Genomic DNA, 23,466 nt, shown 5'->3' with positions numbered 1-23,466 from the left:
ACCCCGGGTCACTCAGTCATTTTACAACATCTTGGTGGAGCAGTGTACATTTAAACAGTAGCTGAGTTTTCAAATGTGTTCCTGATAGTTCCTCTTGGAGGACAATAGCTGTTTTGTTATGAATCAGTAAGGTTACAGTCAAGAACACTAACATAAATCCGTCCCATTGTAGCATATCCCACACAATTCAGATTTCTTACTTACATAGTCCACAGATATTACTCACAATATGTAACAGTGTTATAATGTGTAAGACAGATTGCTAATCGATAATCGAATTTCAACATGCCCTGCTCTAGTACAGGATGTATATTTGGATCCAGAGTACAGACCTGGCTTAGCCTCAGAGTTTCCGAGATCTCCTGAAGAGACTTTCATGGCCAATCCGAATGAACCAACGTACGTGGAGCTTTCCCGAATAACAAAGGCACCCGGCTCCTTGTCTTTCAACATCTCCACAGCTGCATAAAAACAAACAATAACCAATAAGCCAACTCTTCCCTCCTGTGTTGCAGAGGTAGTGTCCTTACCTCTAGACCCAGAGGCCCAGGTACAAGTCCCACCTGCTCCCAAGGTGTGTAATAACATCTCGAAACAGGTTGATTAAAAAATGTTAATAAAAAATTAAGCAAACTCACAATTGTTGGGAAACCCATCTGGTTCACAAATATCCTTCAGGAAGGACACTGCCATCCTTACCTGGTCTCACCTACACGGGACTCCAGTCCCACAGCAATGTGGTTGACTCTTAACTATCCTCTGGGCAATTAGAGATGGGCAGTAAATGCTGGCCTAGACTGTGACACCCTTAACCCAGGCACAAATGTCAAAAAGACTTGTTTATATAGCAACTTGCACAATCTTGGGACATCCCACAATGCCTTGCAGACAACAAAGCACTTTTGAAGCATTAACACTACATGTGATGTAAAGATTCCCTGCATCCTATCATTAACTAGTTATCCAAGCAATTATCAACCCCACTCAGGAGATCGAATTAACAAATTTCGTGGAAGGAATCCAACCACAGCAGACATCACCCTGCACAGGTGCATTTCCCATCACAAGATATTCGATAAAGATTGGGAGCAGGATTCACCTTCAACATTCATCCTTTGTAAATTAACACAGACACAGCAATATAAGATGGGAACAAGAGTAGGCCATTCGTCCCTTCAGCCTGTTCAATAAGGTCATGGCTGATCGGATTACTCCACGTCCTCACATTGGATAGAAAACCTTTCACCCCTCTTGGCTTATCAACAATTAAACATCTGCTTTCAAAGCATTCAGATACTCAACTCACAGTGCCTTCAGAGAAGACAGTTCCAAAGGCTCTCAGCTCTCTGGGAGAAAATAGATTATCCTAATCCTGGTCTTAGCTAATGTTTAAAGAGTGCCTCCTCATTCCAGAATCACCAATGAGATGAAGCATTCTCTCCACATCCACCTGGTCAAAGCCCCTCTGGATCTTCTATGTTTCAGTCGAGTTGCCTGAACATTTACAAAACCCCATGAATATAACCCAGCCTCACCGTTCCTGCTACAACCCATCATTCCAGGAACTGAGAGATGAACCTTGCGGTATCCTCTCCAAACAGACTGAATTCACTGAACTAAAACAAAAGGACTGAACTCTGCAGCTGTTCTGAAGGATGGTATGTTCTTATTTATTCATGGGACATGGGTATCTCTGGCTGACTCCAGCATTTATTGCCCGTCCCTAGTTGCCCCCTTGAGAAGGTGGGGGTGAACTGCCTTCTTGAACCACTGCAGTCCATTTGCTGTAGGTAGACCCACAATGCCCTGAGGGAGAGAATTCCAGGATTGTGACCCAGCAACAGTGAAGGAAAGGCGATATATTCCCAAGTCACGATGGTGAGGGGCTTGGAGGGGAACTTCCAAGTTGTGGTGTTCCTATGTATCTGCTGCCCCTTGTCCTTCTAGATGGAAGTGGTCATGGATCTGGTGCTGTCCAAGAATGTTTGGTGAATTTCTGCAGGGCATATTGTAGGTGATACACACTGCTGCTACTGAGTATCGGTGGTGGGAGTGGTTCCAATCCCGTGGACTGCTTTGTCCTGGATGGTGTCAAGTTTCTTGAGTGTTGTTGGAGCTGTCCCCATCCAGGCAAGTGGGGAGTATTCCATCACACTCCTGACTTGTACTTTGGAGATGTGGACAGTCTCTGGGAGTCAGAAAAAAAAGAGAATAATGATGTCCAGGTCTTTTATCTGGATGGACACAGACAGCTTCAGTATCTGAGGTTTGTGAATAGTGCTGTACACGTTCCTAGTGAGGCACTGCTGGAGTTGGTAATCTTAATGATGAAGGTGCAGAGTGACTACAGCTCAGATGCTGCATCCTACATCATACTGAGATGTTCAGAGAATTTAAATGTGTGTATCTGATGTGGTTCACCATGGGATTGTAACTGGGCTGATTGTCACAATAATTACGGGGAGAGTGTGACCTTACCTTGATGTCGGCTGATGTTCGGTTTGTACCAATATTTGGATGTATCTTGTACAAATTTAACTGTAGGCTGTGTCTCACACTGGAGATCTGGAAGAAAAGATTAACAGGAATATTTGAGAAGACAGGTAGAGAATTCTACAGGTTCACCACCCTCTGCATAAAAAGATCTTTTCTCATCTCAGTGCTACCCCGGATTGGAGACTGTACCCCTGGGTCTAGACTTCCCCCATCCCCTCTCAGGAGAATCCTTGCTGTCTCTAGTCTGTCCAGGCCTGTCCGAGTTTTATAGTTCCATCACGGCCCCCTCTCATTCCTTCCTTAAAAACAAATTAATTCAAGTGAATTAGTCCAGCAGCAAAGGGTGTAAATGGAACAGGTTTTAAAGGAGATTTTTGAGGATAGAAAGGGTTGTAGCAGGGATTGGGAGGTGATCCACAGGAAACCAGAGGGAAGAGAAGAATGTCCAACCTGGAAATAGAAGAAGAGGAGATCACCACTCAGGGATTTCTGACATGATTAAGTTGGGAATGTTGAGTTAGTGGAGGCCAATAAGAAGCAACAAGTGAGTGGCACCATGAGGGGCTTACCTTTGAGGGATGGGGTGCTCGAAGCCTTTGCAAACGGAAGGTTGGAACAAGAATTGAGGGGAAGGCTGGGAGTACTTGAAGAACTGGATTGACGCCTCTTATTTTTCAGTTTGTGAATGTCTCGCTCCAAGTATTGTGTGCTCCCGTTCACCAGTAGGACGGGGATATCAGTCCATGAACTGGCAGCAGATGGTGGGCAGCTGTTGGAGTGATCTTTAACGTGGGCCATGACTGGTCTACCCAGGGTGCTGCCAGAGGCTGATTGTTGACCAGTGTGGTCTCCTTTCCCCCGGGAGCGTGGCACAGTCCGATAGTCCGCTGGGTGCCCAGGAGCCTGGTGAAGATGTTGGTCACTAAGAGAGCTCTTGCATGAGGAGGGTGATGCTGTGTAAGGGCTCGTCAGGTTCACAAAGGATCCACTTGATCCATATGTGCTTCCAGTAGATCGAAAAATCCGTCCAGCTTCTCCATCATCACTCAGCAGAGACTGGGAGCTAAGGGAAAGAACATTTGCATGTTTTCACACCTTCACAGGATAAATACCTTCCAAAGCACTTTACACACAATAACTTGTTAAATAATCCCCATAGAGACCCAGCAGTTACTTTACCCACAGTACAATCCCACAAGCACCGATATGAAAATGACCAGGTGGTGAGGGGAGGAGGGTTCTTTATCTGATGTGGGACACAAACATTCCCCACGATCCTGAAGGTTCAATTTATTGTTTTTGTGTGTGGGGGTGGTACGGCGGCTCAGTGGTTAGCACTGCTGCCTCACAGCACCAGAGACCCGGGTTCAATTCCTTCCTCAGGCAATTGTCTGTGTGGAGTTTGCACATTCTCCCCGTGTCTGTGTGGGTTTCCTCCGGGTGCTCCGGTTCCCTCCCACAGTCCAATGTGCAGGTCAGGTGAATTGGCCGTGCTAAATTGCCCTTAGTGTTAGGTGAAGGGGTAAATGTAGGGGAATGGGTCTGGGTGGGTTGCTCTTCGGAGGGTCGGTGTGGACTTGTTGAGCCGAAGGGCCTGTTTCCACACTGTAAGTAATCTAATCATAACTGGGAACATTTATAACAATATGATATCTCATCCAAATGAGTACCCTCCGACTGTGCAGCGCTCCCTCAGTGTTGCTCTGGGAGTGAGTCTGCATCACGTGTTTAAGTCTCTGGAGTGAAACCTGATCCCACACCAACTGCAGAGTCAGGAGAGAGCTAGTGCCTGAGCCACAGATGATGCACAACAAGAGGGTCAGAGCTAATGATGAAAATATCAATCCCAATTCCATTCCTTGATTTGAGAGTCAATACAACAGAGGTGAATTTTCATTAGAATTACACATTGTTAACAATTGCAGAGAGAGTACCTTCCCAGTGTGTCCCAGGCCGGAGAGGTGGACAGCAAGGAGATGGCACTGTCGGTGTGACTGGTATGGTCAGTCTGGAGTGGATGTTCCGAACCTGCTGAGGTTGACAGATAGGGAGTTGCTGCTGCTGCACTGTGGGTGCTGGTGTGTAACAGTGAGGCAGCGTATTGTTCGTGTGCACTTGGCAAGGAACTCGCACTGGCAGGGGTGTAGTTACTGGAAGCTGGCACAGGGATAGGGCAAGAACCCTGCTGTGGGGAGATGGAGACTGGAGCAGAGCACACTATCCCCTGTCGCTGCTTTGAACTCTCTGCAGTCCCCTGTGATGACTGTCCAGTCTGACCGGGAAAGGTGTTCACACTTTGGAAACCTGAGAGAAAAGGAAGTAAAAGGAGTTATTTTGATCTTTGTTCAGAATCTTTTATATATTTCTCAGAATCAGCAGGTTCTTTGCTGTGTAAGTGACGTGGCAATATCCATGAAACCTGTTGTGGTTCTGTTCGCCGAGCTGGAAGTTTTTGCTGCAAACGTTTCATTCCCTGGCTAGGGAACATCATCAGTGCTATTGGAGCCTCCTGTGCTAGAAAAGCACAGCAGGTCAGGCAGCATCCGAGGAGCAGGAGAATCGACGTTTCGGGCAAAAGCCCTTCATCAGGAATACACAGCTGCCTACGCACTCGGTGTTGATGCATAGAATCATAGAATCCCTCCAGTGTGGAAACAGGCCATTCAGCCCAACAAGGGTGGCACAGTGGATCAATGGTTAGCACTGCTGTCTCACAGCACCAGGGACCCAGGTTCGATTCCAGCCTCAGGTGACTGACTGTGTGGAGTTTGCACATTCTCCCCGTGTCTGCGTGGGTTTCCTCCGGGTGCTCCGGTTTCCTCCCACAGTCCAAAGATGTGCGGGTCAGATGAATTGGCCATGCTAAATTGCCCATAGTGTTAGGTGCATTAGTCAGCAGTAAATACAGGGCAGGGGAGTGGGTCTGGGTGGGTTGCTCTTTGAATGGTCGGTGTGGACTTGGGCAGAAGGGTCTGTTTCTATACTGTAGGGAATCTAATCTCTAAGCCTACAGAAAAAAAAAAGTCCACACTGACCCTTCAGAGAATAACCCACACAAACCCACTCCACTACCCTATTATCCTATATTTATCCCTGAACACTAATGGGCATTTTAGCGTGGCCAATCCACTCTAACCTACACATCATTGGATTGTGGGAGGAAACCGGAGCACCCAGAGGAAACCCACGCAGACAGTTATCTGAGGCTGGAACCAAACCCAGGTCTCTGGCGCTGTGAGGCAGCAGTGCTCGCCACTGAGCCAACACCTCCCCACCCCACCTCCCCCCCCCCCCGCGCACCCCCCATGGTTAGATACAACCCCCATTTAACTAAAACCAGCAGACAGTGATCAAACTCTCTGTGAACAGAAAAGATTTAAGATCAGGTCTAGGTCAGCGAGAAATTCATCTCAGGACTCAAACCGAGTCATTTCAATGAATCTTCTGTTGAAGACTTTATAATTTTGGATAATGGAATGCAAAGTTGGAAAGGCACAGGTCAGGAGTGTGATGGAATACTCCCCACTTCCCTGGATGGGGGCAGCTCCAACAACACTCAAGAAACTTGACACCATCCAGGATAAAGCAGTCGCTTGATTGGTATCACATCCACAAACATCCCCTCCCTCCACCACCGACGCTCAGTAGCAGCAGAGTGTACCATCTACAAGATGTCCTGCAGAATTCACCAAAGACCCTCAGACAGCACCTTCCAAACCCACAACCACTTCCATCTAGAAGGACAAGGGCAGCAGGTACATGGGAACACCACCCCCTGCAAGTTCCCCTCCAAGCCCCTCACTATCCTGACTTGGGAGTATATTGCTGTTCCTTCACTGTCACTGGGTCAAAATCCTCCCTCAGGGCAGTGTGGCAGCGGTTCAAGAAAGCAGCTCACCACCACCTTCTCAAGGGGCAACTAGGGACGGGGCAATAAATACTGGGCCCAGACAGTAACACCTGTATTCCACGTGTAATTTAAGAAAACACCAAGGAAGGTAATTAAAGAGGGTTGATGAAATATCTTTTACAATATTGACCAAAGTCAAAATCCCCTCAACGTGTAAACATCCCATAATAACCATTACATTCCTTCCCATCCTAGAGCCCTCTGAATCCTTCAAAGCTGTCACAGTGTGGCTACATTAACCCAGTTTGTTGCGCAGCCCTGGGAATGGATCGGTTAAATTCCTCCCAGGTGCTCACACACTTCCTACAGGATTTGGAGGAAATTTCTCAACAACTGCAGCTGCTTTCTGCTTCCTGTCTCCTTGGGACTCTTCCCTTTCCCTTTTATTTTGTCCTCATTTAGCATTAGCCCCCAGCCCCGGACTGCTCCATGCCAGAATCCGGGGGCAGGAACACACAGGTTCTGGGGATTAGGGCATGTTTGGAATGAGATTCATGATCCAAGTGGGTGAGGCAGCTTTTAAACTTGTTCAAACACACAGGGCTGGAGGGTTTGTCTTTCAGCAGTTGTTAAAACAACAAGAGTGGTGTCAATAATTCTTATCCTCCATTTGGTAATCTCTCTGGGGTTGAAATTCTGCTGGTCACCTGGGAATAGTGGATTTCCCAGGTCCTGGAGTCCTTGACTGTAAGAACTCCGAGCCCGATGCTGGACCGAGCCACTCCTGCCCTGAGTCATGTTCAGATTAATCAGAATCAGTTTCTCCAGGTCAGTACAGGGGAGTGGCCAGCTGCCTACAGCTTACTGAACAACAGCAGCTTTGGAATGATGTCAGTCTTTTAAACACATCCACACTGAGTGATATCGCTGAATCATCAAGATTAAGAGACAAACGTCAATTCTGATTCGAAGTGGTATTGTTTATAACATGATTGCCCAGGTTGCTAGGAGCTCAGCTTTTCCTGCAGCAGATATTTATAATGAAGCCACTGCATGTCAAGGCCACATTCCCATTTCCTTTGTTTTTGGTTTGTTAACTACTTTAACTCGGAGGGTCAATGCAAACAGATGGCTGCAGCTTGAAAAGCCATGTCCCACTGGGGTGTGTTGTGCACAATGTTGTGTTTTCATGGAACAAGGAGAGCAGAAGATCACAGAGGGTCACAGAGTCATTGGTCCCCAATTGAAGGACAACTGCTTGACAACAATGTTGTGATTTGCCCCTGACCAAGTGACCATGACTCCTGTGGGGCCAGTGCGGCAAAGGGTAAATAGCCTGCAAATCTCTGACTCTCTCTCTCTCTCTCTCTCTGTCCAGTATCTCCACCCAAGAGCCAGAGAGAAGCTCCAGGCACAGCTTCCACTCACTGTTCTATACAACCACCATCCCCCCTCCCCCCACTGTAGGAGGAATAAAACACCTTCAAAAGAGAGAATGCAAGGATATACTCTCAGCTAGTGATTGAAAGAGAGCATTGGTGTGTTAACAGCATTGGGTTAACAGCATTGGGTTAACAGCATTGGGTTAACAGCATTGGGTTAACAGCAAAAAGGAATTGGGGAAAAGAAGAGAAAGAAAGCAACTCAAATCCTGTGCGACTGACCTGTGCTCCCTGATCATTTTAATTCCCAGTATTAATACCCATTCGTGTCTGTCTTTGTGAGACAGTCCATTTGTGAAGGAGTGGGAGAGGGCTGATTTTAAGAAGGGATAGGGTTTAAGTTGTAGAGTGATGTTAGCTTTAATCAACGGCAATGAGGAAACATTAAAGACCATTTGCTTGTGGAACAGTTATTCTCTTGTTAAGTACAGAAACCTGGTGAATACTTGCCTTTAATCAAAGTTTATCAGGAATGTTAGATAGTTTGACGAAACCTTTTCACATTTTGTCATAGCTCAAGGAATAGTGGGGCTTTATTTCCAGAGCATTGCTCCAGTAAGTTGTAACAAATATGGTCCCGTTATATCCAAAAGTGCTGCACTGTCGGAGGGTCAACGCACTGACGGAGCGCCACACTGTCGGAACAAACATTGAACCAAGGTCCTTTTTATCCCTTTGGGTAGAGTTTGAAGATCAGATCCCTCTTTTCAGATTCAATGTGTCACCCAAAGAGAAACTCTTTCAGTAATTGTTCAGAAGATAAAAGCAATATAGGTGTACCTGTCCCAGTTGTGGAAGGCAGGTGGTTTCTCTCAGTGGTCTGTTCAAAGATGATGTTGATGTTATTATTCAGGGATTTGATCTCAGGATCTATGTCTCTGAGGTTTCTGTTGGGGCCGTGTAGCCAGTGTTAGCAGATTGTGGCTGGTGAAGGGACCTTGTTGGAAATTCCTGACCAAATTTACAAACCCCACATGATGCTATATCTTACCAAGAGAGGAGTTACAGTGTGGTGACCCAGTAGAACCAGAGAAAGCTGGGGAAGCAGGCAGAGAGCAGGGGGCAGACCGCAGCTGTCCACCATCCAACCTGTTGTATCCAAAAGAGTTGGGCTGCAGAGAGAACACATTAGTTACAGGCAACAATTCGAGTTATCTAAGAGTATGAGCATGTGTTTGAAGACAGTCAGCTCTTGAAATCTTGTTCACAGAATGTCAGTCAGAGGAAGCTCTACAGTGTCTGAGAGACTGAACACACTGAGTCCTTACTGTGAATACAGCCCATGCACCAAGCAGTGTGTGTCTGGTAATTAACCTCCACACTCACTTCCCTCCACACCTCCACACTCACTTCCCTCCAAGGCCCCAAGGGATCCTTCCATATCCGCCACAAGTTCACCTGTACCTCCACACACATCATCTATTGCATCCGCTGCACCCGATGTGGCCTCCTCTATATTGGTGAGACAGGCCGCTTACTTGCGGAACGCTTCAGAGAACACCTCTGGGCCGCCCGAACCAACCAACCCAATCACCCCGTGGCTCAACACTTTAACTCCCCCTCCCACTCCACCGAGGACATGCAGGTCCTTGGACTCCTCCACCGGCAGAACACAACTACACGACGGCTGGAGGAGGAGCGCCTCATCTTCCGCCTGGGAACCCTCCAACCACAAGGTATGAATTCAGATTTCTCCAGCTTCCTCATTTCCCCTCCCCCCACCTTGTCTCAGTCGGTTCCCTCAACTCAGCACCGCCCTCCTAACCTGCAATCCTCTTCCTGACCTCTCCGCCCCCACCCCACTCCGGCCTATCACCCTCACCTTGACCTCCTTCCACCTATCCCACCTCCATCGCCCCTCCCCCTAGTCCCTCCTCCCTACCTTTTATCTCAGCCGGCTTGGCTCTCTCTCTCTTATTCCTGATGAAGGGCTTATGCTCGAAACGTCGAATTCTCTATTCCTGAGATGCTGCCTAACCTGCTGTGCTTTGACCAGCAACACATTTGCAGCTGTGATCTCCAGCATCTGCAGACCTCATTTTTTACTCGAAGAAATTAACCCCCAAAACTAATCAGAGAACTGGCTTATAAGCGGACAATCTGAGAAAAGAAATCTGACATTTATTGTTAGACTCAGCAGGGTCAGAGAGTTACGCTGTGTTTGAGAGTGAACAGACACAGACAGACACGCTCACCGACAGACAGACAGACAGACAGACAGTATATTAAAGCTGCTTATATTCCTACCAGCCGACGGTTTTGAGGATTGGTCGAAGTGCCAGTGGTTTGAATCCCCAGTGAATCGGATTGGTGATCGTCATTAATTGATGTGCTGCTGTGCAGAGAGTTGCTTGTTCTTCCCGAATCCCATTCTTCATAAATCAGAATTCCTGGGGAAGAGAGAGTGGAACATGTTAAATACTATCAGCCTGTGGAAATAAGTTGATGGAGGAAGAAACCCTGGTGCAATGGGTCTCGAAGATGGTGAATGGAATCGGTGTAGGGGTTAGGTATGGGACCTGGATTGCGATGGGGATCAAGACAGAGACTGGGATTGATACAGGGAAAAGGTATAGATATGAAATAGGGGACAGGGTCATGGATTGAGATCGAGACAGGCTTTGGAATGGGGTTGAGTTTAAGATTGGGAAAGGAATAGGACTGGTATTGGAATTGGGATTGGGACAGAGATTGGGACAAGTTTTGGAATAGAGACTTTAACAGGGTTAGGAATTAGGATTAGGAGACAGATCTTGACAGGAATTGGGAGAGATTGGAACGGTGTCTAGTTCTGATTGCCTAGTTAGATAAAGAATATGATTAAGATGGAAAGGGTTCAGAAGAGATTTACCAGGAATATTGCTGGGAATGGAGGGTTTGAGTTATAAGAGGAGACTGGGAACTTTCTCACTGGAGAGGAGGAGGTTGAGCAGTGACCTTATAAAGGTTTCTAAAATCATGAGAGTCATAGATGAGTTGAATGGCAGGTGTCTTTTCCCTAGGTTGGGGGATTTCAAGATTAGGGGCATATTTTTAAGGTGAGAGGAGAAAGATTTATAAAAGACATAAGGGGCATTTGTTTTTAAAACACAGAGTGCTTCCTGTGTGGAATGAACTTCCAGAGGAAGTGGTGGCTGTGGGCACTGTTAAAATGTTTAAAAGACATTTAGATAAGGGCATGAATGGGAAAGGTTTGGAGGGATACAGGCCAAGTGCAGGCATGTGAAGATAGTTTGGGATTATGGCCAACGTGGACTGGTTGGCCTGAAGGGTCTATTTCCGTGCTGTATGACTCTCGGACTCCGATTCCATAGATGGAGCAGGCCTGTGTTTATCAGCTGGTATTAAATGCTGCTGATAGGATTGCAGATTGTCAGAGCAAACACTGTTCGCTCCACGAGCTGCACCCAACTATATTTGCATTGGAGGGACAGGAAATCATTACAAAACAAAGTCAACCATTCAATAACACGTGACAGACTCTGAGCCAAAGCAGCTTAAAACAGAGCGTGTTCCCGCTCGCATTGAGTCAGATTGTGTGGCTTGAACATTCTCCAGCAATTTCCCCACTCTGCCCGCTGTCTGGTGCTGAGTGGCCAACCACCCATTCAATCCCATGGCCATTCTCATGTGGAACTGTATCCCACCCACCCCAGCAGATCCTCAGTGCCCCTCCCAATGGCACACATTCACCCAGTGTCCGGGAAGATCCCATAATATCCTGATCCTTGCCTGATCGTTTCTACCACCTCCCACCCTGACCAAGCTAATGAGCACAGAAATGGAGTTTCTGACTTTCACACTGACCCAGTGAGTCCAACCACTGCACAGTCTGGAAATCGGAAATGTCAGAGACTGAAGAACAGTTCAACTCAAAACATTAACGCCTGCTTCTTACTCCACAATGCGGGCAGGGCTGCTGCGTGTTTACAGAACTTTGTTTTAATTCAATAAATCAGGAACAGGATGCTGACTGGCTCAGTGCCACAAGGTCCCACCTCACTCTCACTGGCCAACTCTAGTAGAATTGTCCAGAAGTGTACACTTGGGATGGCGTTCCTAGAGGATTGCTCAAAGGAAGGCAATTCAGGGAAGGTTTCCAAAACTGATCCCTGGATTGGGTAGTTAGCCTCATGAGGAGTAGTTGGGCTTGTATCCATTGAGTTCTGAAGAGGAAGAGGCAACTTGATTAAAATGTGTACTATCAAGGGGCAGAATGGCCCACTGTGCTCCTCAGTGGATGGACTATGGTGAAGAAGACCAGTCAGCCCATTGAGCTTGTGCTGGTCCACTCAAAGGGCTATCCAAATCCATTCCTCCTCCTATGTTGCAAAATCTCAACAAAATGCTTCTATTGGCCTATCTTTTGCCTGACACCACTCTAACCAATCAGCACCCACTGGACCCAGCAGCAGAATTCAACCCTCAAACAGCCAGAGCATGAACCTTAACCTGTAACTCCTACCCCAAGCATGACCCCCAGCCCATGAGTGATCCATAGCCGATATCCCAGCACAGGGTTCAGTTGGAGGTTGAACATATCCCAGTCCCCTGTGGGAAAAGCATCAGGAAATTCTGAAGCAGCTGGAGAGAGGGAGGCTGAGTGTCGGGGGTTTTGTAAGCTCGGTCATCGTGGGGAGACTCCATCTGTTCCTCAGTGTGACTTGTGTTTGCACAGCTAACCATGGTAACCGGCAATCTCTACCTGGATGATGTCCATCCAATGGAGCCTCCTCATTGGCCCTGTCCAGGAACCTGCTGTTGCCACTCACGAAGCCATGTCCTTGGTTACGGGTGCTGATTGGCTGAAAGGTGGGATCCAGCTCTAAAATCAGGTTGTTCAGATTTTCAATGGTTGCGTCTAAGGTTGGTGATAGTGGATCATTTCCAGCACAGTTTGGTTTTGCTGTTTCAGAGCTGCTCCGGGCCTTCTGGGAGGGTTTTGGCATCTCCTGGGGATCAGGGTGTGGTTTTACTCGAGTTGCCATGATCCGCCGACATCCATCATGGATTGGAGGCTTCTGGTTGGTGACGGAGTTCACCATGAAGGTTTGGGATCTTCCCAGCCCTGGTTCAAGCTTGTCCTGTAACGGGCAGCTGGGGTACGGAGGGGAGATCTCCCGACAAACCCACCTCACAGGAGGGCAGTGGGATCCTGTAGAAATATGCTCTGGGTCCGGGTAGGAGGCTTTCGATTGGCTGCGATTGGCTGAGGACCCACTCAGGACGATGGTCTCCACCCGGGGGGACGTACACGAGCTCTGGCTCCTGTTCACGTGGACGGTGTGTCTGGACATGGCATCAGAGAGGAAGCCTCTGTCTTTCATCAGGGCCTGAAGGTCTCACTGGGGCAGAGGTTGGAAGCAGTTCTCGGGTTTGTCCTCCTGGTTACTGGTAATTGTTTAAATCGGTCAGGGGTCGGTCCTCAAACCTGAAAAAAAATCATACACCATTATTAAATATGGCCCAAACACACAAGTTAAACAGAAGCTTTTTGAAGGAGTTGTAATGATCTGTAGGAACAACATGGGGGTGGTGGAGATGACAAGATAGGGAGGGGCATAGGGGCTAGAGGAGGTTACAGAGATAGGGAGGGGGTGTACGGGCTGAAGGGGGTTACAGAGATGGAAGGGGGTAGGGGCTGGAGGGGGTTACAGAGATAGGGAGGGGGTGTAGGGGCTGGAGGGGGTTACAGAGATAGGGAGGGGGTGTAGGGGCTGGAGGGGGTTACAGAGATAGGGAGGAGTGTGTTAGGGCTGGAGGGGGTTACAGAGATAGGGAGGGTGTGTTAGGGCTGGAGGAGGTTACAGAGATAGGGAGGGTGTGTTAGGGCTGGAGGGGGTTACAGAGATAGGGAGGGTGTGTTGGCCCTGGAAGTATTTACAGAGATACAGGTTACAGCAAAAGTCCTGGCCTCTGACCTGCTCTTTTAGCCACTGTATTAATATTTATATGGAGAGTTCAGTTCAGTTTCAGAACCAGGGTAACACCCGGACATTGGTAGTGGGGGATTCAGTGATGGGAATGGTCTTGAATATCAAGGAGCAACGGTTAGTTTTTCTCTTATTAGAGATGGTCATTGTCTTGTACCAGCGTGACACAAATGTCACTTGTCAGTTCAAACTGGATACTACTGGTTCAGGTCTTGCTGCATTTGGTGATGGACTACTTCAGTATCTGAAGAGTCATGAATCAGAGTGACACTGTGCAATCAACAACCATCCCACTTCTGACCTTACTACAGAGAGGAGGTCATCGATGAAGCAGTTAAAATGGTAGGGTCTAGGATACCACCGAGACACTCCTGCAGAGGAGTTTGCTAAAGTTTCGGAATTACATTTACGTGACTGCATATAAAAAAATTGTTGTGGTTCTGTTCGCCGAGCTGGGAGTTTTTGTTGCAGACGTTTCATCCCCTATCTAGGTGATATCCTCAGTGCTTGGGAACCTCCTGTGAAGGGCTTCTGTGATCTTTCCTCCGGCATTTATAGTGATTTGTATTTATAGTGATATGCCGGAGGAAACATCACAGAAGCCCTTCACAGGAGGCTCCGAAGCACTGAGGATGTCACCGAGACAGGGGATGAAACGTCTGCAACAAAAACTCCCAGCTCGGCGAACAGAACCACAACAACAAACACCCGAGCTACAAATCTTCTCACAAACTTTCAATATAAAAAAAATGTTAACTGTCTTCTGACAACATTTTCACAATCTAGATTTTTCTTTAAATACAAAGACAGACTGGCACCACCCCATTTCTCCCACAAATTTGTACATACATTGCCCTAACAAGACCTGCAAAATATTGAACCCTCACTACAGGCCCTCTCTGCAGAACTGCTACAGCTCCTGCAGTGGGATTTGAACCCATAACCTTGTGGCTCAGGGTGTTACTGGGGGCTACAACTGAGACACAACCATCAGCAAATCGAAACTCTCTGGTCAGTCAGCTGGAAGGCAAGGCCAGGTTTACCAAATGGTCAGTCAAGTCTCTGCAAGGACACAACTAGTACAGCAACCTCTAATGGAATAGTAAAGGTAGCAATGGGCTGAATGGTCTCCTCCTGTTCTGACAGTAGACAAATGGCTGAGGTAAGTCTCTCCTGAACTTGTCAATGAGTTATTCTGAGTGATTGAGTGGCAGAATGCCAGTTAAATGCCTCCTGAACACCCACATCCAGCTCTCTGGACATTTCCAGCAGGGATAGTGCAGATACATCATGTCCAGGCAGTGGGTGGGGAAGGGAAATACAGACAAATCTGGCTAGGCCTTCAGCACTGACTGTGGTGATGACACAGACTCAGGAAATTATGTTCACCACAAATATTGTATACACACACACACGGACACACAGAAACACGGACACACGGGCTGGTGTGTCGGAGGCTGGGGAGAGAGCCAGATACTGAGATCATTGCTAGGATTCTCAGCGCGCTGACTAGCAAAAGGTGCAAGGAGTGGCCGTGCAGTGGTAATATTAACCTGGAATCACAGAACTACTGAGAATCAGAATAATTTGAAGATCTTATTTGTTTAAAAAAGACAGTCCCAGAAGCACAATGCTACAGCCTGTCAAACAGGCATCATTACCCAGGGCCTTTCTCACCCCGTGACACTGCACACCACTTCCACCAAGTAACCATCCAATGCCCCTTGTAATGCTTCAATTGAACCTGCAACAACCCCCCCACCTTTGCTTCTTTCACAAATCACTTTAAATCTGTTCCCTCATGTCCCTTTTACAATCATGATCAGCTTCTTCCCTATCACATTTGTGAGTTAGAGATCGAGAGAGGGGAATGATTTAGAGAGGATCTCAGAAAGTGCTGCATGTATAGAACAAGCTGTCAGAAAGAGTGGCACCAGGATGGGGACATGTATAGGAAGGGTTTAAAAAGGGCTATGGGCCATATGTGACTGATCAGACTGGGATGCCTGCTCAGTGTGGATAAGTTGAACCGAAGGGGGTTTGTCTGTGCTGTCTGACTCCATCTTGCCCATTCACGATTTTGAAAACCTTTATCAGATCTCCTCAGCGACAACAGTCCCACTTTTTTCATTTCTCTTAATCAGTGACATTTCTCATTCTGGTAAATCATTTCTGCGCTCTGTCCAATACATACACATCTTTCCTATAACAGCCCAGTAGCATGGTCCCTCAAGCCCCAGGGAAATGTTGCTTTATGAGGAACAACTGAACAGCTGGAGTCTACACTCACTGCAGTTCAGAAGTGGGGGAGGGTGTGACCTTACTGTAACAGGTTAGAGTCTGAGGAGGGACACATATAGAGTGTGCCCATGGGGTTATTTAGCAGTAGGGGGTCACAGTTTAGAAATAAGACTGAGTGATCCAATTGCTTTTCTCAGAGAGCTGGGAGTTTGTGGAACCACTCCCTCGGATAGTTAGACAAATGTTTGACTGATGCTAGAGTGGAGGATTATGGGAAGTGAAGTGGAGCCCACATCAGACGAGCCATGGTCTTAGCGAGTGGTACAGCAGGTTTGATTGATTTCACGTTGGACGGAAACTGTTCAGAGCAAAAGGATGAATACACTGTTCAGCTTGTTGGATCTTCATCGTTTAGATAACAGGCCAGCTGTCTCTTTGTTTAATTGACCTTTCTCGTTCTGTAGCTCTCTGTAACCCCCCTCCACAACAGGAACTCATCCATCTTTTCAACTTTAGCAACATTTTTGGGGCAATAAACTCCAGATTTCCCCTTTGTGTGAAGTGGTCTCCCGATGCACCGACTCCTCCCTGGCCCACTAGAGGGGAAGTTGCTGTGTCACAACATGGCCTGGTTTGGAGGGTATCGGCTGTGAGGAGCGATTGGACTAACTTGGGTTTATTTTCGCTTGAAGGTTGGAGGCTGAGGGCAACCTGATAGAAGTCTAGAAAATGATGAGAGACTTGAGTAGAACAAATATTCAGAGTCTCCCCTCGCCTGCCAAGAGGGTAGAAACAACAATTACAAAGTATAAGGGAGAAGGGGAAAGTTGAAGGGAGATGTGAGAGATCAGGTTTATTAATGCAGAGGGTGGTAAGTGCCTGGAATGCCTTGCCAGAGGAGGTAGGGGTACAGGTGGATACAACAGCAACATTTCAGCTGCATCTTGACTAATACACGAACAATCAGGGAATAGAGGGATCCGGACAGCATAGAGGCAAAAGGCTTTTGGTTTAGAAAGGCATCAGGCTTTGCTGCTGTCTGGATGGGCCAAAAGGCCAGTACTGTTCTTTCTTTATCAACCCAATCAAATCCTTTTTCTTAAACAGTTCAGTTCCACCACTCCTGCAGCTTGTATCCTTCTGTATTGAAATCCTGGTTCAGAGAACGGATCCCATCATTGCCCAAGTACATCTCCTTTCAATGCTGTCTGAAAGTGACCTAAACAGCCTGTGGATGAGATCAGGTTGGAGCTGTGAAGCCCCCCACAGTCAAACAGCTCAATAAATATCAGAGGTTTATAGAGAAAGGCTGATCATGTGGGCAGTGACCCTAGGAGACTGGTAGCACCATGTCCAGAACACACAGAAACATACCCAGTGACTAACAGCTGGAGGGCCCATACCCAATTCCAGACCCTCCAGGAGAAATGCAGCTCTGCTCTGGTACACCATTTCACAAATATTATCCCTGTTACTCCATTTTTGGAGTTCCAGCAGCTGTCTAACTTTCCTAATCACACTGACCTCACCCATTCAACTCCCGCCACTCCCCCTGCTGGGCACCTTGCTGGGCATCCTGATGGTTAGTATTGCATTGATGATTCAATTCTCTTGTCAGCAAGATGGTTAGCTTCATTTCTGTGGTCACTAACCAACTTCCCAATACACCCAGGACCCTCGGCAGTGCTCCTTCTCGCTCACCCAGGGCATTGTTCAAATCCCCAGCTGTTGACAATGAAAGGAAGCTAAGCCAGCAACTGACTACTAAACCTTACTCAGAACCAGCATTGTCTTTTTGTTCAACTTTAGGCTTCTGAAGCATTCCCTGTTCATGAAAGTGAACATTCAGAGGGTTGCAAACTGCTTAGACAGCGCACAGTCCCTCTACTCAGGGAGACGTTTTACCTTCACTTTTAAAAACTGTTCCCATCAAACACTTCCAGGACAGAGTCAGCACAGGGTTGGATATACAGCAAAGCTTATCATTAGGGGTTTGGAAGGTGCTATCTGAAGATCTTTGGTGAGTTTCTGCAGTGCATCTTGTAGATGGTACACACTGCTGCTACTGAGCGTGGGTGGGGGAGGGAGGGGTGTTTGTGGATGTGGGGCCAATCAAGTGGCTGCTTTGCCCTGGATGGTGTCAAACCTTTTAACATGGTGTTGGAGCTGCACCTATCCAGGCAAGTGGGGAGTATTCCATCACACTTCTGACTTGTGTCTTGGAGATGGTGGACAAATTTTGGGGAGAGGGGTGGTGAGTTACTCACCGCTGGATTCTCAGTCTCTGACCTTCTCTTGTAGCCACTGTGTTGAGATGGCTAGTCTAGTTCAACTTCTCATCAATTGTAACCCTCAGGAGGTTGACAATGAGGGATTCAAAATGCCAAGGGGCATGGTTAGATTGTTTCTTATTGGAGATGGTCATTGCCTGGCATTTGTGTGGTGTGAATGTAACCTGTCAGCCCAAGCCTGGGTATTGTCCAGATCTTGTTGCATTTGAACATGGACTGCTTCAGTATCTGAGTCACGAATGGTCCTGAACATTGCGCAATCATTGGTGAACATCCCCACTTCCGGCCTTATGGAGGGAAGGCCATTGATGAAACAGCTGAAGCTGGTGGGGCCTAGGACACTACCCTGAGGAACCCCTGCAGAGCTGGGCAAGAGCTGAGATGACTGACCTCCAACAAGACAACCATCTTCCTACATGTCAGGTAAGATTCCAAGCACTAGAGGGTTTGCCTCCTGATACCCATTGATTCCAGGGCTCTTTGACGCCACGGTCAGTTGAATACAGCCTTGACGTCAAGGACTGTCCCTCTCCCCTTCCCTCTGGAATCCAGCTCTTTTGTCCATGTTTGAACCCAGGCTGTAATGAGGTCAGGAGCTGAGTGGCCGTGATGGAACCCAAACTGGGCGTCACTGAGCAGGTTATTGCTGAGCAGGTGCTGCTTGATAGCCCTGTTGATGACACCTTCCATCACTTTCCTGATGATTGTGAGGAGACTGATGGGGTAGTAATTGGCCAGGTTGGATGTGTTCTGCTTTTTATGTACAGGACATACCTGGGCAATTTTCCAGGGTAGATGCCAGTGTTGTAACTGTACTGGAACAGCTTGGCTAGGGGACGCAGCAAGTTCTGGAGCACAAATCTTCAGTACTATTGCCAGTATGTTGACAGGGCCCATAGCCTTTGCAGTATCCGGTGTCTCCAATTGTTTCCTGATATAATGTGGAGTGCATCAAATTGACTGGAGAGTGGTGTGTGTGACGCTGAGGGACCACTGGAGGAGGCTGAGATGGTTCATCCACTCGGTATTTCCTAATCAGTTCTGATGAAAAGTCTCCGATCTCGAAACATTAACCCTGCTTTCCTGCCACAGATGCTGCCAGATTCGCAGAATTTCATGAGAATTTCTGTTTGTATTTCAGATCTAACTATTCCAATCCCATTATCCAGCACTTGGCTCAGAGCTGCATGTGTCTTGGGATTACCCACAAATGCAAATCTTCTTCAATATTGGGGGGAAGGGGTTTAACTTTACCATCCTCACAGGCACTGAGTTTCAGATTCCCACCACCTTCTGGGAGAGGATATTTTTCTTGACATTCTCTCCATCCCTCCTGCCCCTTACCTTAAATCTATGACCCTGGTCACTGATTCCACCCCAGCAAAAGGAAATCTCTCTTCCTGTCTACCTTATCTATGTCCCTCAAATGTTATACATCTCAAATATGCTCCTAACCAATTTTCTCTGCTCTGACAAAACCATCCCAGTCTGCCCAATGCTTCTTCCTAACTGAGACTCTTCAGCCCAGGCGCCATACTGGTCCATCTCCTCTGCAGTGTTTTATTTAATGTGAAATGTTTATAGATATTACCAGGAATTGTGGATTCCAACAATTTGCACACAACTGGACCTGAGACTAAGAGATCTTTAGTAACGTTTGAATCAGGAGTTTAGTCTGAATTTCTAGCTGACACTGAGTTGCTCAGTCCTGCCCACTCACTGTACCCCAGGCACAGGCAGTAGGAGGAGACCCAGCTGTTGCAGAGGGGGTTCTCTGAACGGGCTGATTAGAAAATCTCACAATCAGGTCTTCTTGCAGTGGGAGGGGAAGCAGCCTGTTAGTCAATAAAGCTGGGCATGTCTCATTTGAAATGTGCTCAGTTAAAAGTGTATTTTATCGGCACATTTCACATTGTTTTTGAATTGTTCTTTGGCACAGATACTGAAGCAAAGATACAAACCAAATGGAGCAGAACATCTTACAATCTCAGCAGCTTTCAGCCTGACATTTGTAAAATTCGCTGCCAGGATGTGGGCACCACTGACTGGACTAGCACCTGCTGTCCATCCCAAATTGTCCCTGGAAAAGGTGGTAAACTGCTGCCTTCTCAAACTACAGCAGTCCATGTATACTGACAGGAGGCTAAGGAAATTCAGCGTGGCCGCAAGGATTCTAACCAATTTTTATAGATGCACCACAGATAGCATCCTGTCTGGATACATCAGAGCGTGGCATGGCAACTGTGCTTCCAAAGGCCACACGAAACTACAGAGAGCCCAGTCCATCGAGTAAACCAGCCTTCCATTCACTGACTCCATCTACACTTCCCACTGCCTCAGTCAAAGGTCGCTCCCACCCAGAGTATACTGCCTTCAGACGGAAGAGGAAAGATTCTCGAACAGTTTCTTCCCCACTGTTCTCAGACTTTAATGTTAGTGTTGATCTCCCTCTGCACCTTCTTGGCAGCAGTAACCCTGTTACCCTGCGCTCGGTTCTGTTACCTAGACACACCTTGTATAGTACAGGCAACACCTTTCACTGCAGCTCAGTACATATGAAAGTAATAAATCAAACCAAATTGCATTCGCTCCCGAATGAGAATGTTAAGCTGAAGTTTCTCAAAGCTCCTGAATACAATCCCAGGTGGATTGTGTCCCAATAAAAACCCTGACCCTTCCCGTAGTGACCCTGGTAGTGACCCCATAGTGACCCTGGTAGCGGGCAATCTGCAAGCCCCCTGAACTTATACAATTCAGTAACTTCATCAGATACAAAATTTTAAACAGGAAAATGCTGTGGGATTTAAGTGTTTCAATTGGAAAGAAATAGAACCATACAACTGGGAGGTTCCTCAGCCCATCGTGTTCATGCTCAGTCTTTGGTCAGTCAAATTAATTACACTCCCTTTGTCCATTCCTCATTGTCCTGAGTAATTCTCCCAGGGAAATGTTCAGCCAATTTCTTTCTGAATCTGCTTCTAGTGTCATTTTTGACAGCACATTCCAAATTACAACTCACTGCAGGAAGAAATCCCCATTCTCCCTTTGGTGTTATTGTTACTGATGTCGCATTTTACAGCCTCCAGTTACTAAAGCCTCATCCTAAATATCACCTTTGTGAACATGTCTCCATGGCATTAGTTATATCGCAAGTTGAAGAAAACGAAATTCCTATTTTAGTTTAATCAGACTCTGACTGAACCATTGAGGGATTTTGAACTAAAGCCCTGAATTCACAATCTCCTTCCTCCCATGTTCTACTTCCCCATCCTCTGCTATTTATCATTCACTATGTGGGCTTGATCCTATGACCAGCCCAGCAGTTCCTCATGAAGGGCTTTTGCCCGAAACATCGATTTTGCTGCTCCTTGGATGCTGCCTAAACTGCTGTGCTCTTCCAGCACTACTAATCCTGAATCTGCTTGTTCCCCCTGTCGTTCCACTGTGAACAGCAGGATGATTCAATTAATCCCTCATTCTGCTTAGAATCTGCTGTTTGATGGGTATAACAGCCCCGAGCTGCCCCTCATGTCTCTGCCCAGTCAGTGGAACCATCACCTCTATCCTCGGTCAGAGGCCACACATTCCAGTCAGCATCCTTACCCACTGGCATTGCCAAATCTCTCAACTCTTCTTGATTCCAGCTTCTGGATCTCAGGGAATTCTCTCCAGAATATTCAGCAGTAATCATTAAATCAAATTAATCAATCCCTTTGACCAGAAAGCTCGCAAACTCTTCACCTCACATTTGGTTCCAGAAACAGACGGAGCCCTATCCTTTGCCCATCTGGGTCTGCCCCCATCCATTTCATCCCACACGGATAATCCCCCACGTCCTCCTTCAAACAGTCTTTACTCCATAAGCTTCCCGAATTTCTGATGTTCATTTCCAACAAAAGCAAACCCAGTGTGCCTTACCTTTCCAGTGCAGTGAGGAAGCTGCCTGCTGCTGGCGAATCCAGTTCCCAGCTCCTTGGTGGATCTTTTATTCTCCCTCCCACGGGAAGGAGGGAAGTTCCTGTTGGAGGGTGGGGTCAGGTTCAACTGGAACAAGCAAACTGCAATCGCCAGGGAACCACTCCCTCAGTGAGTACAGGGGAAACCGTACTACACCCATCCTCTCTCTTAAAGAGATATCCCTCAGCAAGCATCTCCCATTAGTAAAGCAGCTGTGATCAAAGTTAAGTCTTGATCAAGTTATTTCAGACTAATGTCAATACCTCTCACTGTGTGAAAGATTTTTGTTTTTCAGTTAAGACATAAAGCTGTCTTTGAGGGCATGGGTTTCCTGGGGGCTGTGTAGAGAGAGCATTACATTCAGTTTATAGAAGTAGAGGAAGTTTTACTCTGTATCTAACCACGTGCTATCCCTGTTTGATGGGGCCAGTGTACAGGGAGCTTTACTCTGTATCTAATCCCGTGCTGTCCCTGTTTGATGGGGCCAGTGTACAGGGAGCTTTACTCTGTATCTAATCCCGTGCTGTCCCTGTTTGATGGGGCCAGTGTACAGGGAGCTTCACTCTGTATCTAACCCCGTGCTAACATTGTAAATGGTTCACTATCCTTGTCTCCTTCTGCTACCTTCACTCCTCACCTTAAAGCAACAATACCTGGCCACATTGTCCTTGGAAATTACTGCCCCATCTCTAACCTCTCTTCCTCTGCAAAGCTCTCCCAAACCTACATGACCCTCCAGCTCTCTCTCTCTCTCTCTCTCTCTATCATTTTGTATTTGTATTTGATTTGTGTCATCGATAGTCACAGGTGAGGTGCCTGGAGACTGGAGGTTGGCTAACGTGGTGCCACTATTTAAGAAAGATGGTAAGGAAAGGGTTCAGAAAAGATTTACAAGGATGTTGCCAGGGTTGGAGGATCTGAGCTACAGAGAGAGACTGAATAGGCTGGGGCTGTTTTCCCTGGAGCGTCGGAGGCTGAGGGGTGACCTTATAGAGGTTTATAAAATTATGAGGGGCATGGATAGGATAAATAGACAAAGTCTTTTCCCTATGGAGGGGTAGTCCAGAACTAGAGGGCATAGGTTTAGGGTGAGAGGTGAATGATATAAAACAGACCTAAAGGACAACTTTTTCACACAGAGGCTGATGTATGTATGGAATGAGCTGCCAGAGGAAGTGGTGGAGACTGGTACAATTACAGCATTTAAAGGTAATCTGGATGGGTATATGTATAGGAAAGGTTTGGGGGAGATGAGC

At 47.1% G+C, this 23,466-nt stretch overlaps 1 protein-coding gene across 1 annotated transcript in view; it reads right to left on the bottom strand.

Annotated features, from left to right (window-relative positions):
- Positions 1–22,203, bottom strand: part of LOC132830789 (tensin-4-like) — a 36,074-nt gene extending 13,871 nt beyond the window's left edge. The window contains exons 1-8 of the mRNA XM_060848638.1: positions 22,172–22,203; positions 12,494–13,219; positions 10,036–10,178; positions 8,780–8,900; positions 4,431–4,800; positions 3,066–3,559; positions 2,479–2,565; positions 333–461 (exon numbers count right to left, since the gene is read on the bottom strand). Coding sequence (XP_060704621.1) covers positions 333–461; positions 2,479–2,565; positions 3,066–3,559; positions 4,431–4,800; positions 8,780–8,900; positions 10,036–10,178; positions 12,494–13,115 — 1,966 coding nt within the window. The 5' untranslated portion in view covers positions 13,116–13,219; positions 22,172–22,203. The remainder of the gene's footprint in view (positions 1–332; positions 462–2,478; positions 2,566–3,065; positions 3,560–4,430; positions 4,801–8,779; positions 8,901–10,035; positions 10,179–12,493; positions 13,220–22,171) is intronic.
- Between the last annotated feature and the right edge of the window lie 1,263 nt (positions 22,204–23,466).

Source organism: Hemiscyllium ocellatum, chromosome 32, assembly GCF_020745735.1.
Source record: "Hemiscyllium ocellatum isolate sHemOce1 chromosome 32, sHemOce1.pat.X.cur, whole genome shotgun sequence".
In the NCBI taxonomy this organism is placed as follows: Eukaryota; Metazoa; Chordata; class Chondrichthyes; order Orectolobiformes; family Hemiscylliidae; genus Hemiscyllium; species Hemiscyllium ocellatum.
Note: the sequence above shows the minus strand (reverse complement) of the source record. Positions and strands in the feature narration are given on the sequence as shown.